General features: G+C 34.8%; 1 protein-coding gene across 2 annotated transcripts in view; it reads left to right on the top strand.

The window, feature by feature from the left end:
* Window positions 1-12,428, top strand: part of LOC142351249 (WD repeat-containing protein 20-like) — a 55,940-nt gene extending 43,512 nt beyond the window's left edge. For both annotated transcript variants that reach the window (XM_075403397.1, XM_075403396.1), the window contains 4 exons: window positions 4,846-5,019; window positions 5,244-5,347; window positions 5,979-6,266; window positions 12,120-12,428. In XM_075403397.1, coding sequence (XP_075259512.1) covers window positions 4,846-5,019; window positions 5,244-5,347; window positions 5,979-6,266; window positions 12,120-12,220 — 667 coding nt within the window. In that variant the 3' untranslated portion in view covers window positions 12,221-12,428. The remainder of the gene's footprint in view (window positions 1-4,845; window positions 5,020-5,243; window positions 5,348-5,978; window positions 6,267-12,119) is intronic.
* Window positions 12,429-16,553: the final 4,125 nt, after the last annotated feature.

Here is a 16,553-nt window from a genome sequence, read left to right as displayed (position 1 = left end):
TCCTGCTATGTTTTTTTATTTCGTCGTCATGATTTTTGTTGCGACCATATGACGTCACAGCCGCTTTTTGTTCATTCGTTCATGTAATTTCAACTGAATTGCATGTGTGACGTCATTTTTCGCTCTTAGTGGAGCGATTTTTTTGTTCATGCGCGTGATTAAATTTTTGGTCACACTTGACTTACCTCACTCTCAAAAATGACTTCCTCACTTTGAAATTGACTTTTATTTACTTTAATAGATAAAGAGATAAGGTCAAATGGGTGCGTGCCACTCTAAATGAAGGTTATTTGAGATCAGCTAATAGAGGCAGCAATATTTTATACAGATTTTTAATCAAAATATAACTATCAGCCTTCAATGAAAATACGAATTTGGTCTGTCTTTTTTTACTGTCTTTTTAGACTGCCGATCTACGAATCTATTGCGGCTATTTTCTGGCAATCTACCAGCTATGTTCGATACTTTTCTTGATAACAGTGATATGTCGGCATCAGATGTAAATTAAAGAGGTTTTGCAACTTGAAAAAGTTTACGGTGAAATTGAAAGTTTGATGAAACTATTCTTGGACAAGATAAATATCGAATTGATAAATAACAGCATTTTTCTTAAATTTTCGTAATTTCGAAACTTCGCTGTATACTATTTTGTAAAAGCAGTTTGTGTTTAATTGTATATGTGAGTTATGAGATGCAAACAACATGCAATAAGAAAAAAATCTCAATTAAAAGAAAGCCCCTCCATTATAAGGGTAGTCGGTCAGCGCGGGGGCGGCAAGTCAGCTTCCATTTTTAGATTTATAAATTCTGACAGTAGTCAAAACAAGGAGGCTCGTTAATGTGCGTCCGCACATGATGTTCCGACCCGCGCTCACTACATTTTTGACTTAACTGTCTTTTACATTTTTGCAAAGAGATAATCAAAAATAGATATTTGAGTTTAAAAAAATCGTTACACAACCAAATTAATAGTTGCATTAAATAATATCGTGCCTCATTACTACGATATCTGCCATTAAAGAGACTACGAAAACAAACAACAACAAAAACTAGCAAAAACAAAATTTTCATGGTAAAAACTCAATATCTTAAGTTAAAAGCGCCTAGTGACAACGTCAAATTACAATCGGATAAAACTTTAACTTACACAATTTTACTTTTTTCTGACTATACAGCAGATGGAAATTTTCATTAATGAGACTTGGTAACAAGTAGACAAAAAGAAAAATAGAGAGGCGAAAATTAAAAATCAGTCATTATTTTTGAAACTAAATATTTTCTAAAGTCTTAATAAATCATTGGCTTTTAACAAAATAATTCTTGATAATTTCACTAAAAATTCATCATGAAAACAATATGACTTGTCTTTGGTTAGACTGATTCATAGGTACAGACTAAAGATGCAGAAATTCTCAAAAAAAATACAAACAGTTTGCGAAAACACAAATTAAGGAAGCCATTAAAATCATTGGCTATTATCTGAATATTGTATTTTTTTCAATTTCTATATATACTAATTCAGCTAAAATCTTACTGAATTAACAAATAAGTTCAATTGGGCAACATTTGAAAATCAATGGAATCTGTTATTACGCGTTTGTGCTAAAGAAGAGAGAGAAAAAAAACAAAAACACATCACTCACATAACTTTGTATGAAAACGCAAATTGTCCAACAAACACAACATCAGTTACGTCGTAGTATCAAAAAACATTTTATTTTTTAAAACACATGGAATTGTATGGGACATCTCAGTGACGAGAATAAGTTACAAATTGACGAAAAGAACGACCAAAAAATTGAAAAATTTGAAATATCCTTAATATTAAATGTATAATATCATAAAATTTCACTATAATATTCAGAGTATTCACAATAATATGACTGCTTCGCGTAAAATCATTCATTCAATCTTCAATTACAAGCTTAGGGGAGTGATCACCATTTTACGGCTACCTAATGATTGAAAATACAATCAAAAACATCAATATCAAAAAAAAATTAAGTTAGAAAAGTATTCAAAGCCATTGAAAACTGAACCTTTCTATAAAAACTTTTGTGCTTTCAAATGTTTTTCAACAGAAATGGGATTCTTTTTTTCATAATTTGACTCCAATAAATCCACTAACATGAACAATTACATTGAAACCACAAAACTTTGAGAAAACCCGTAGTATCAACACCATTAATTTCAATAGCTTTCAACGGAAGCTAATAGATACGCTAAGTTACGCCCTGATAAGACAACAAGGATGTTTGTCATACGTAGAGTATCAATAAAACATTACATTAAGTCATTTACTATAAAAATAACAACAAATACAGCCAAAATCCAAAATTAGGTAGAAAAGTGCGAGAAATTGCCGGAGCTATTTAAACCAAAAGTTTTTCTCTGAAAGCTTTATGTAGGATCCATTGAACGTCATCTATTAACCTACGCAACTATCAATATTTGGGTAATGCGATAAGATTCCAAAAGGAACCAGAATTACGGGAAAAAATCCAAAAAATTTCCAAAAAATTATGAAAATTCATGCATCGAAGTCATAACACCAATAGTTAAAGATTAAACCGCTCACTAGATTAATTTTGGTTGACGTAGACAGGGTCCGGTCAGTTCTTAGAGGTCCGGTCATTGAAGGGATCCGGTCATTACTTAGACTGACTTAGAGTTCACGAAAATAAGTTCAAGATTGGTCAATTTTCAAAAAAAAATTTCGAAAAAACTATATTTTTACCAATATAGTCTTAACATCCATTAAATTCAATAGTTTTCAACGGAAATCGATATACATGCTCGATTGCAGCATATGCTTTGATTGGAGGACAAGGATGTTTGTCATATAGGTAATCAATGAGACATCACAGCAAGCCCCATGACTATGGAAACAACAAGTTCAGGCAAAAACCAAAATTTCAGTAAAGTGCAAGATAGTGTTGTAGCCATTTAAACCTTTGTCTTTCCTCTGAAGTTTTTATCCATGGTTCACTGCAAGCCTTCTTAAAGCCAATAGGTAATGTGAACAGATTTCAAGAGTAACCAATGATAAGAAAATATCCATTTTTTTTTTAATTTTTGAAATCTTGTGGCATTGAAATCGTAACAGATAGATAGATAAAACCGCTAACGAGATTAGTTTTGATTGCCGTAGAATGGAAGATTTTCATGTCATTGCCGAGGCTGATGTGCAATTCACGAAAATAAATTTTTGACCGTTTAATGATAAATTTTTTTTTTGAAAAATCTTTTTTAAAGTCTTAACAACCATTAGCTCTCCACTGAACGCTCTAGATAGGTTCACCTAATGCTCAACACAAAACCTATTGCACTTTTAGTCAACGAGACCATGCCAAAGAACTCCAAAAATTCAGTCAAACGTCAAAAAGAAAATCAAAATTACATTTTAAATTACGAAAACTCAAGAGTCGAAGCCAAAAAAAAAACACGAGCGATTCCTTTAAAACGATTTTTTTGTTCATTGGCCTTCATTTTACTGTGAATCAGGTTTCTCATTAGCGGAACCTAGATATGAAAAGTGACTAGTCTCTAGGTGACCCTAGAAAAATATGAAAAGTTTTCTGAAAAAGCTCTCAAATAGAATCGCAATTTTTTTTTGATAGTCAACTTCCCTATGACACCAGAAATAGTCTTTTTATCACCTTTTGACTATTAGGAACTCAAAATTGTATCATTTTGTGGCGTGAAGTGTAATTTTGAATTAGTATTTTATTAAAAAAGACCTTAATTTGAAGAAAAATTACACTAAAAGTGAACAAAATCATACCAAATATCCAGTTTTCAAACAAAATATCAATCCTCGATAACTCCTCGAAAAAGACGAAATTAAAAAATATGTTTTTTAGTTTAGAATTCCACCAAGGACAAGATTTTTAATGAAACCACTCACATTTCTCTACGATGAATATATCGATCGGCCAAAATTGTCTGAACAAAAAAACTCCCTTTGAGTATATAGTTCCTCCCCCACAAGTGGGGTCGGAACAAAAAAAAATGAAGATTCAAAAGGGAGAAGGAAAGCATTAAACTAACTTCTAGAGCCTTTCGGTTTGCTGAACTCTTAAGATGCGACAAAACTGTTTTAGAGATAAGTTCATGGTGTGACGAGCAGTTCTTTAAGTTTGACCCCCACCGAGCCCCCTTACTCTCCCCAATCTTCACCTCCTGCACTTCGTTCCACCCGTAACCCAGAGTGCGCGATACCATCGTGTAATTCTTTCAACTGCAGCTGCTGACATAGTCTAACGCAAGTTTGAGGGCAATTTGCTCGATCTTAGTGGGTTTTTTCCTGCTTGTTTTTAACAGAGCCGGACAAGATCTTGTCATTGCTTTGAACTATCGTCCAGTTTCTTTAACACCGGAACTTCTCACCTGTTTTGAATCTCTTATGAAAAAACAAAGTGAATAAAATGTAACCAAAAAATCAGACACCGCACGAATATCAAAAAATTACAGAAAATTTATACAAACTGTATCAGTCATGATATTTTGATTCCAAACTCCTCTCTCCTTTGATTTTCTGATTCAGCACAGAATTTAGTTAAAAAAAATTGATCAGAAAACAGTAACTGGTTGACGAAGTCAACCACTTGCTGTTATTTTTTTTGCGGCGAAATATCAATAGATGGATCCAAGTATATAATGTCAATTATAGCTGGTCTTACATTTTTAAGGAATTGCTTCCATTATATCATTCATTTCCCAATTAGCCCTAGTTGGTGTCTCTTTTTGCTGTGCTGTATGTGTTCTGTATATGTTCAAATTAGTTGCTTGGTTGGTCTTCGACCCTGTAAATGGCTATCCCATGTAATCCTTAGTTGTTTGCAGGAAATCAAACAGCAAGATGTTGCACCATATCAATAGGCAGAAGGTGAAAGTAGAAGAGGAGGCTATCAATGTGTTTGGCACTCCCGTATGTCCTCGCAATGGAACCATAGTCACCATTGAACCAACTGTCTACGCTAAGGCATCCTACGAGAGACTGACAGCTATTGCTTTTATGTGAGTTACCATCATTGAGTTCTGATAACAAAAATATTGCTATTGGGGTTGATTGAGCGTTTGCATAGAGAATGTTTTAACCATTCTTGTGGCAAGAAAATTAGAGTTAATTTTTTTCAAGGTATCAAATTTTAGTGCATACGTTTGAAAAATCTTCAACAAAACGAGCAACGAGATAGTGTGGCCCTGTTTTATGTAAGGATTGAGAATTTTACTTATTCTAGGGCAAACTGCTTTGTCGTGGGAGGCAAGGAGGGTTTCGTGTTGGTATACTCTAGGCCCAATACCATTCACAGTCCTCTCGGATCCCCAAGACATTCAGAATCAGGTAAAAAAAAATAAAGAATCCCTATACCTATTATGCGCTGAAAATTGAATTTGAAGCCTTGGTCTGAAGTAAAAAGATTGAAAGAATCCAATTGAAGAATGGAAGAATTTTAAACTAGGTTTCTATTTATGAATCGCGAAATTATTCACGGCAGTGATTATCATTGCCTCGAATTAACATTGGCTGCATCACCGTTCAAGAAATTAGCATTTTAAACCGAGGTCTGCGAGGTGGCACTTGAAAATGTTAGAGATGCTCTGCAAAGAACTTTATTTGAAATATTACTTAGTTATTTATTAAACTCATGGTTATTGCTGATAGCTAAATCAGTTTATGGAATCGCTCACTCGAGAAACGATTCAGATCATTGAGACTTCATCATAGCAGCATGATTTGAGTGCTTGTGATAGGTGGTCATTCTTCCACATATGCTAATGCTCAGTACTCAAGTTCTTGCACTTCGTTGAGACAATAATTTTTTATTAAATTTTATTACATTTTATTACATTTCGGTTATTACCCGATTTTTATTACCCAGTATATACAAGTTTCTTCAATTCGGTTTTATTAAGACATGAATTGACGACGCATTGAAGAGACAGGTTCGTTAATGAGTGCCTCTACTTTCCAGGTGACTATCTCTCTTCTGTACCTGAATCTTCATCCCACTACCAGCTATCCCTCCCACCCACGCAACACCAGTCCACTAAACATCACAGCACCCGGACATACCAACAACACCACCACCAACAGACACACCATCAGAGTCATCACCACTATCAGTCTCAGCATCACCAATCGCAGTCTTCTGCTCACCATTATACCAGTGGGGGTGGCGGCAGTGCTAAGTACCAGCAACAAATGAGTTGTCCCACACCCAGAGGCCACTTGGGGTCGTCTGGTGATGTACACCCCACGGGTTAGTTTGACTCCTGTCTTCAGTGGCAACATTGAAGTTGAAGTTATTGTGCATGTACTTTTAGCTGGTTATGATAACTGATCCCCGTGCGACACATGAACCGTTTTTTTATAGCTGCAAAGCTGTAAGCTGAGCGGAGCTATATTGCGGTGCTCCTGGTTTTTTTTACGACTCGAAGAGATGAGTATTGGTTTTCTTAAGCTTTTTTTTTTACCGGAAGTACTATTCGTTCAGACGCGGTTTTGACCTAAAAGCGAAAGTGAGTAAAATTTCCGTGTGAACTAAATTTTTCTGAGCGAGAGAAGTTTTTTATCATGCGCTGCGTTTAGTGAATGACTTTTTGACTTTCAGAAGTAGTTTTTTACTAAATGGCAAATTTAGATAACCGTTTTTAGCCGTTTTTTCGTCTAAGTGGCTAATTGTTTTGCTTGTAATTTGCTTTTTTGTAGAGATAATTTTTTTCGATGCTATATTGAAATGTCAACCTCGGAAATTGATACCCAAGTGTTTCGCAGAGCCTGAACCCTTGCGTTTCAAATTCAAAATTGGCACATTTTTTATTTTTGTAAGTTAATTTTTGGCTTTTTTCTATTAATTTCTTCATTTTTTGGATCTTTTAATCGTCTTTTTGTCAAAACTCAGTTATTATGGCAACTTACTTTTGATAATTCATATGCTCAACGCCTCTTTCTACCTCGTTGTAATTTTGTTTTATAAAATGGTACATATGCTAATCCGATTTTGGTAGTTTTTTTTAACGATTTGTCAGTTTTTTGTCTGTATTTTGGTTTTAATTACTAGAAGTAGTCTTTTTGTGCAACATGAGGGACTTTAATTTCGTTTCAATAAAGATTCAATCAGTTTTTGGCGTTAAGTTTCTGAAAAACCGTTAAAATTTTTTCATAAATGCCGTCTTAGAAGTTTTTCTTGATTTTTTTTTAATTTGATTTTTAACTTTCAAAAATCAAGAATGTCTTTCTTTGTTACGGTGTTCCTTACATCGTGCCCATATTCTTCACATTCTAGTTAGGATCATTCTAGCTTTTTCCTGGTACCTACATTTATTTTCGTTATATTGATTTTTTTCAGTTGTTATAATTGAATGATTTCAATTTTTTGTCATTTCTTTGGTTTGCAATTGATTTCATTCAAAATAAGGCAGTACTGAGAGTTTGCTAGCCTGCTTTTTTCCAATTTTTCCACTTATTACTTTTAACTGCAAATTTCTTCCGGCCTGGGTATCAATTTAATCAATTTTTTGCCTTTGAATATTCTTCTGCTGCGTATGTCTTTTCTATGGTCAATTTATATTATGAATTAGTGTGAAATCATGATGTCTAGTATATGTACAAAAAGGAAGAAGTATGTGTTGTTTTTGTCTTAATTGCAGTGATTAGAAGTGTAATTATAGTGGTTTTCTGATTCTTAAATTTGAGCATTCTTTCTGAAAAGATTATTATCTGCCGTTTGCTTTCGAGATTAGAATCATGAATTATTTGAGGGCAATTGATGGCCCTGTCAGTTTTTTCAGCCTATCAGTATTTTGACAATCTTAATTTTTTCAGATTTTTAACGTTAGCAAACCTTTTCAATAATATAAAATTTTGCTGCATTTTGTTTCTCTTGGTGACAGTGGTTTAAGTTTCACCAATTGTTAGATCAGACCTGGGGAGATAATGAGTTAATGGTTTAATACAACAGGAAATGACTTCCGCTGAAATTACGGCTTTGTAAGAAGTTTTGACGCTTCGAGTCGCTTACGGAATTCGTTCTATGTTTTTTGGTTCGTCGTCTGACGCTCTTTTTTCGTTTTACATTTGTTCACACAGCAAAGCTGAAAAAGTCTGCTGAAAATTTTCTGAATGACTTCTTCCTCTCACTAACGGCATTTACGCGCGTGACGTCTTTTCTCACTCGCTTTAGCGAAAGTTGTTAGGTTATTTGCGTGATTAGATTTTGATCATACATGACTTACCTCACTCAATGAAATGACTTTTGCACTTTAAAACTTAAGTTTTATTTGAATTTGTTTAAGGTCAAAGGAACTTATATGTGCAGTAAAGTTCCCTAATGAGAGGCTTCTGTGGAATGAATTTTAACAAGCTTTCTTAATTTATCGCTGAATGTTTTTTAGCCTAGTTTTTTGAGCGGCGTCGATTTTTTTTTCAATTTGGATCTGTATCTGTTTCTATCTCTTTTATATGGCACGCAGGTCTATTCTTTCGCAGCTATTCCGGCATTCTGCCGGCTATGTTTAATTTATCGCTGAATGTTTTTACCTAGTTTTTCGAGCGGCTTCAATTTTTTTTTCAATTTAGATCTGTATTTGTTTCTATCTCTTATATGGCACGCAGGTCATTTCTTTCGCCGCTATTCCGGCAATCTGCCGGCTATGTTTAATTTATCGCTGAATGTTTTTACCTAGTTTTTCGAGCGGCTTCAATTTTTTTTTCAATTTAGATCTGTATCTGTTTCTATCTCTTATATGGCACGCAGGTCATTTCTTTCGCCGCTATTCCGGCAATCTGCCGGCTATGTTTTCAAGTTTCATTGATAATGGACTCTGTAGCCTTCTAAGAGGTGAAACTAGTAAGTACAATTCATTATACTACACTAAGTGTAATTACAACGGTGAGATAATTACTGTTCTAGATAAAGTCGTTTATAGTTAGGTGGAGTTTATCTGACTCATTTTGCAATTTTTCCATCACTTGGCGTCAAAACAGTATCTCTGCAACGCATGTCTTATTATCATTGGTATACACTCATAGGTCACATCTCTAAGCTGCAAATTGTTTATATAGCGGTCGTATCGATTAAAGTCAACAGATGTTTGTAAGACTTCAATAGTTGATAGGACAATAGTGGAATATGCGTTTCCGAGAATCGAAAAATGCGATGTTACCTTTTGAGGTAGTTTTTTTCCTCCGCAAAAGAGATATAAAAATGTCATGTCAAAGCGATAATTGTTAATAAACATGCTCCGGCTTATAAACTACTTGATTTAATGTGTATTTACATCTACCTTCAGTAATTAATTTTTGTATTCTGTTTAGAATCCGTATTGAATGTTCCCAGAAACTTTTCATGTTCTCTCTCCTTTAGTTCAATGCCTTTAATTATATTCAATATTTTTTATAGCTGCGAAGCTGTAAGCTGAGCGGAGCTATATTGCTGTGCTCTTGGTTTATTTACAATTCAAAGAATTTGAATTTTATTGGGGCGCTGTCTTTTTTTTTAAGATCTGTTCGCACATTTTCATGATTTTTGAAGTCAAATTGGAGTAGTGATTTTGGTCACGCCGAAACAGGAAGTGGAGCGAAAAGCGAGTGGTTTTGCGGCGTGAAATTTTTTCGCTCTAAATTTAAAGTAGAATGAGAAAACGGTGTTTGAACAAAAATGCGCTTTCTCGCTAGTGAGGTTTTGTTCACATGCGGCAAATTCACTTTGGTTTTTATTGTTTTTATAGCTGCGAAGCTGTAAGCTGAGCGGAGCTATATTGCTGTGCTCTTGGTTTTTTTTTACAATTCAAAGAATTTGAATTGTATTGGGGCGCTGTCTTTTTTTTAAGATCTGTTCGCACATTTTCATGATTTTTGAAGTCAAATTGGAGTAGTGATTTTGGTCACGCCGAAACAGGAACTGAAGCGAAAAAGCGAGTGGTTTTGCTGCGTGAATTTTTTTCGCTCTGAATTTAAAGTAGAGTGAGAAAACGGTGTTTGAACAAAAATTCGCTTTCTCGCTAGTGGCTTTTTGTTCACATGCGGCAATTTCGCTTTGATTTTTTCTCTTTTTTCGATTTTCTGGATCGGATTTTTTTCTAAATGGTTTTCGCAACCCATTCATAGTCCTTTCTAGGTCTATTTTTCTGTTTAGTCAATGAAAATTCTTTGAATTGTACGTCAGGACTCGTCCTGCTATGTTTTTTTGTTCGTCGTCTGACGCTCTTTTTTCGTTTTACATTTGTTCACACAGCAGAGCTGAAAAAGTCAAATTTTCTGAATTACTTCTTCCTCTCACTAATTGCACTTGCGCGCGTGACGTCATTTCTCAGTCGATTTAGCGAAAGTTTTTAGGTTATTTGCGTGATTAGATTTTGATCATACGTGACTTACCTCACTCAATAAAATGACTTTTGCACTTTAAAACTTAGGTTTAATTTGAATTTGTTTAAGGTCAAAGGAACTCATATGTGCAATAAAGGTCCCTAATAAGAGGCCTCTGTGGAATGAATTTTAACACGCTTTATTGATAACTGCAAATTTCTTCCGGCCTGGGTATCAATTTAATCAATTTTTTGCGTTTGAATATTCTTCTGCTGCGTATGTCTTTTCTATGGTCAATTTATATTATGAATTAGTGTGAAATCATGATGTCTAGTATATGTACAAAAAGGAAAAAGTATGTGTTGTTTTTGTCTTAATTGTAGTGATTAGAATTGTAATTATAGTGGTTTTCTGATTCTTAAATTTGAGCATTCTTTCTGAAAAGATTATTATCTGCCGTTTGCTTTCGAGATTAGAATCATGAATTATTTGAGGGCAATTGATGGGCCTGTCAGTTTTTTCAGCCTATCAGTATTTTGACAATTTTAATTTTTTCAGATTTTTAACGTTAGCAAACCTTTTCAATAATATAAAATTTTGCTGCATTTTGTTTCTCTTGGTGACAGTGGTTCAAGTTTCACCAATTGTTAGATCAGACCTGGGGAGATAATGAGTTAATGGTTTAATACAACAGGAAATGACTTCTGCTGAAATTACGGCTTTGTTTGAAGTTTTGACGCTTCGAGTCGCTTACGGAATTCTTTCTATGTTTTTTGTTTCGTCGTCTGACGATCTTTTTTCGTTTTACATTTGTTCACACAGCAAAGCTGAAAAAGTCTGCTGAAAATTTTCTGAATGACTTCTTCCTGTCACTAACGGCATTTGCGCGCGTGACGTCATTTCTCACTCGCTTTAGCGAAAGTTATTAGGTTATTTGCGTGATTAGATTTTGATCATACATGACTTACCTCACTCAATGAAATGACTTTGCACTTTGAAACTTAAGTTTTATTTGAATTTGTTTAAGGTCAAAGGAACTTATATGTGCAGTAAAGGTCCCTAATGAGAGGCTTCTGTGGAATGAATTTTAACAAGCTTTTTTAATTTATCGCTGAATGTTTTTTAGCCTAGTTTTTTGAGCGGCGTCGATTTTTTTTTCAATTTGGATCTGTATCTGTTTATCTCTATTATATGGCACGCAGGTCTATTCTTTCGCAGCTATTCCGGCATTCTGCCGGCTATGTTTAATTTATCGCTGAATGTTTTTACCTAGTTTTTTGAGCGGCTTCAATTTTTTCAATTTAGATCGGTTTCTGTTTCTATCTCTATTATATGGCACGCAGGTCATTTATTTCGCCGCTATTCCGGCAATCTGCCGGCTATGTTTTCAAGTTTCATTGATTATGGACTCTGTAGCCTTCTAAGAGGTGAAACTAGTAAGTACAATTCATTATACTGCACTTAGTGTAATTACGGCGATGAGATAATTACTGTTCTAGATAAAGTCGTTTATAGTCTGGTGGAGTTTATCTGACTCATTTTGCAATTTTTCCGTCACTTGGCGTCAAAACAGTATCTCTGCAACGCATGTCTTATTATCATTGGTATACACTCATAGGTGACATCTCTAAGCTACAAATTGTTTATATAGCGGTCGTATCGATTAAAGTCAACAGATGTTTGTAAGACTTCAATAGTTGATAGGACAATAGTGGAATATGCGTTTCCGAGAATCGAAAAATGCGATGTTACCTTTTGAGGTAGTTTTTTTCCTCCTAGGATGATAATGCAAAATGCTCTGTTTTAGGAGCTCCTATTGGAAATGTGAGAATTCCATCCAGTTCCAGTGGCCACCAACTATCAGCCATTGGAGCCCAAACTGCCAAACTCCAAGGAAGAGGCGAATAAGGACGGGATTGAGGAATTAAGAATAAAGGAGATGTAATGAATCGATTGGTTTTCAGCTGTTTGTAATGATATCATGGTGCTGATTGTCAAAAGAGATATAAAAATGACATGTCAAAGCGATAATTGTTAATAAACATGCTCCGGCTTATAAACTACTTGATTTAATGTGTATTTATATCTACCTTCAGTAATTAATTTGTGTATTCTGTTTAGAATCCGTAGTGAATGTTCCCAGAAACTTTTTTTCTTGTTCTCTCTCCTTTAGTTCAATGCCTTTAATTATATTCAATATTTTTTATATCTGCAAAGCTGTAAGCTGAGCGGAGCTATATTGCTGTGCTCTTGGTTTTTTTACAATTCAAATTTGAATTGTATTGGGGCGCTGTCTTTTTTTTAAGATCTGTTCGCACATTTTCATGATTTTTGAAGTCAAATTGGAGTAGTGATTTTGGTCACGCCGAAACAGGAAGTGGAGCGAAAAGCGAGTGGTTTTGTGGCGTGAATTTTTTTCGCTCTAAATTTAAAGTAGAATGAGAAAACGGGTGTTTGAACAAAAATGCGCTTTCTCGCTAGTGAGGTTTTGTTCACATGCGGCAATTTCACTTTGGTTTTTATTGTTTTTATGGCTGCAAATCTGTAAGCTGAGCGGAGCTATATTGCTGTGCTCTTGGTTTTTTTTACAATTCAAAGAATTTAATTGTATTGGGGCGCTGTTTTTTTTTCAAGATCTGTTCGCACATTTTCATGATTTTGAAGTCAAATTTGAGTAGTGATTTTGGTCACGCCGAAACAGGAACTGGAGCAAAAAAGCGAGTGGTTTTGCGGCGTGAAATTTTTTCGCTCTGAATTTAAAGTAGAGTGAGAAAATGGCGTTTGAACAAAAATTCGCTTTCTCGCTAGTGGCTTTTTGTTCACATGCGGCATTTTCGCTTAGATTTTTTCTGTTTTTTCGATTTTTGGATAGGAGTTTTTTTAAATGGTTTTTGCAAGCCATTCATAGTCCTTTCTAGGTCTAGTTTTCTGTTTAGTCAATGAAAATTCTTTGAACTGTACGTCAGGACTTGTCCTGCTATGTTTTTTTTCGTCGTCTGACGCTTTTTTCGTTTTACATTTGTTCACACAGCAGAGCTGAAAAAGTCAAATTTTCTGAATGACTTCTTCCTCTCACTAACGGCACTTGCGCGCGTGTCGTCATTTCTCGCTCGCTTTAGAGAAAGTTTTTAGGTTATTTGCGTGATTAGATTTTGATCATACGTGACTTACCTCACTCAATAAAATGACTTTTGCACTTAGGTTTAATTTGAATTTGTTTAAGGTCAAAGGAACTCATATGTGCAATAAAGGTCCCTAATAAGAGGCCTCTGTGGATTGAATTTTAACACGCTTTATTGATTTATCGCTGAATGTTTTTAAGCCTAGTTTTTTGAGCGGCGTCGATTTTTTTTCAATTTAGATCTTTATCTGTTTCTATCTCTATTATATGGCATGCAGGTCTATTCTTTCGCAGCTATTCCGGCAATCTGCCGGCTATGTTTTGCAGTTTTTTGGATCGGATTTTTTTCTATGTGGTTTTCCCAATCAATTCATAGTTCATTCTAAGCCTAGTTTTTTGTTAGAATTAAATTTACATTTCTCGCTAGTGGTTTATTGTTCTCGCTAGCGGCATTTTGACATTGATTTTCTGTTTTTTTTGGTTTTTTAGAAATGGTTTTCCCAATTCAATCATAGTCCGCTCTTGGTCTAGTTATTTGTTTAGTCAATGAAAATTCTTTGAATTGTACTTCAGGACTTGTCCTGTTATTTTTTTTGGTTTCGTCGTCTGACGTTCTTTTTCGTTTTACGTTTGTTCACACTGCTAAGCTGAAAAAGTCTAATTTTCTGAATGATTTCTTCCTCTCACTAACGGCATTTGCGCGCTTGACGTCACTTCTCTCTCTCTCTCTCTCTCTAGCAAAGTTTTTAAGATCATTTGCGTGATTAGATTTTGATCATACGTGACTTACCTCACTCAATAAAATGACTTCTGCACTTTAAAACTCAAGTTTAATTGGAATTTGTTAAAGGAATTCATATGTGCAGTAAAGGTCCCTAATAAGGGGCTTCTGTGGAATGAATTTTAACAAGCTTACGTAATTTATCGCTGAATGTTTTTTACCTAGCTTTTTGAGCGGTGTCGATTTTTTAAAAAACTTTGATCTGTATCTGTTTCTATCTCTATTATACGGCACGCAGGTCTATTCTTTCGCAGCTACTCCGGCAATCTGCCGGCTATGTTTTACTTATGGACTGTATGTGTCAGAAAATTGACAGTCCGAAGCTAACCAAAAAAAAATCTAGTGGTCTAATAAAGGACTGGTGGTCGATCTGTCTATTTTGTTTCTTAAGTTGTTTCAATTCATGTGACGCCACAAGCGTCTATCGCGACTTTTTTCCGGCAATCTTCAGGCTATTTTAACAAATACTTCTTTCACATTTTCCTCAATTTGTCAAATGTTGTAATTAGTAGCCGCGAAGCGATAGTGAAGCTATTTTTGATAACTCTGTTGTTTGCGACCAGAAGATGATTTTGGTTGAGCTTCTGTTTTTGTGTGTCACCGAAAATAGATATATAAGCAAATGTTGCACGTGAAAAAATTGTTTTTCGGGTCAATCTACTGAACAAAAATTGAAAGAAGAAAGAGAATTAGCGTGGTTTTTGTTCCTGCATTAAGAGCATATGGGAGACAGATCGTTAAAAAATAGCGTCGGTATTTTCGATGCAGTTTTAATTGCTCTCGAAGTTTGTTTTTATGCAAATTTTTTGCTTTACCGATTTTTGACTTTTCGAGTGACTTTTACGCCCTTGACTTTCTGCATTTTGCGTGATCTAAACTCATCTCTCATTCGAAATTTCAAGCAGCTGAATTCGATTGGCGCCAATTTAATACTAAACGTCGAATGATAAGTGCTCCGAAACTGGTGCCAGTTCTTCACTTTAAATCAATAGTGGTATATTTTAACATCTAATGAGGTTATTTGAAGCCCCCTAGTGAATTGCTTTGTGGCAGTCGGTTTACACCCCCTCCCGCACTGACGCTCGCTGCAATTGATTAGAGCTCCCATTAGAGCAATTTTTCTGACGTTAGTGGGTTATGTTTTAGTTTTTAGCTTGACTTTTAACGGACTATACGGATCTGAGCAATTATGTTAACAATAAATGTTTGGGGTGTTTTCGACCATATCTGTTTTGATAAGCTATTTTTGTCTTTTCGCTTTTAGACACATTTTATTTTATCTGTCTACCGTTCCAGTTTCACTAGGGGACGGGATTGAGAAATTAAGAATAAAGGAGATGTAATGAATCGATTGGTTTTCCGCTGTTTGTAATGATATCATGGTGCTGATTGTCGAAAGAGATATAAAAATGACATGTCAAAGCGATAATTGTTAATAAACATGCTCCGGCTTATAAACTACTTGATTTAATGTGTATTTATATCTACCTTCAGTAATTGATTTGTGTATTCTGTTTAGAATCCGTATTGAATGTTTCGAGAAACTTTTTTTCTTGTTCTCTCTCCTTTAGTTCAATGCCTTTAATTATATTCAATATTTTTTACAGCTGCGAAGCTGTAAGCTGAGCGGAGCTATATTGCTGTGCTCTTGGTTTTGTTTTACAATTCAAAGAATTTGAATTGTATTGGGGCGCTGTCTTTTTTTTACGATCTGTTCACACATTTTCATGATTTTTGAAGTCAAATTGGAGTAGTGATTTTGGTCACGCCAAAAGAGGAACTGGAGCGAAAAAGCGAGTGGTTTTGCGGCGTGAAATTTTATCGTTCTAAATTTAAAGTAGAGTGAGAAAACGGTGTTTGAACAAAAATTCGCTTTCTCGCTAGTGGCTTTTTGTTCACATGCGGTAATTTCGCTTTGATTTTTTCTGTTTTTTCAATTTTTTGGATTGAATTTTTTTCTAAACGGTTTTCGCAACCCATTCATAGTCCTTTCTAGGTCTAGTTTTCTGTTTAGTCAATGAAAATTCTTCAATTGTACTTCAGGATTTGTCCTGCTATGTTTTTTTGTTTCGTCTTCTGACGTTCTTTTTCGTTTTACATTTGTTCACACTGCTAATCTGAAAATGTCAAATTTTCTGATTGACTTCTTCCTCTCACTAACGGCATTTGCGCGCTTGACGTCATTTCTCTCTCTCTCTCTCTCTAGCAAAGATTTTAAGAACATTTGCGTGATTAGATTTTGATCATACGTGACTTACATCACTCAATAAAATGACTTTTGCACTTTAAAACTCAAGTTTAGAGCGGTGTCGATTTTTTAAAAAAAATTGATCTGTATC

Source organism: Convolutriloba macropyga, chromosome 12 (genome assembly GCF_964194025.1).
Source record: "Convolutriloba macropyga chromosome 12, txConMacr16.3, whole genome shotgun sequence".
NCBI classification, from domain to species: Eukaryota; Metazoa; Xenacoelomorpha; order Acoela; family Convolutidae; genus Convolutriloba; species Convolutriloba macropyga.
Note: the sequence above shows the minus strand (reverse complement) of the source record. Positions and strands in the feature narration are given on the sequence as shown.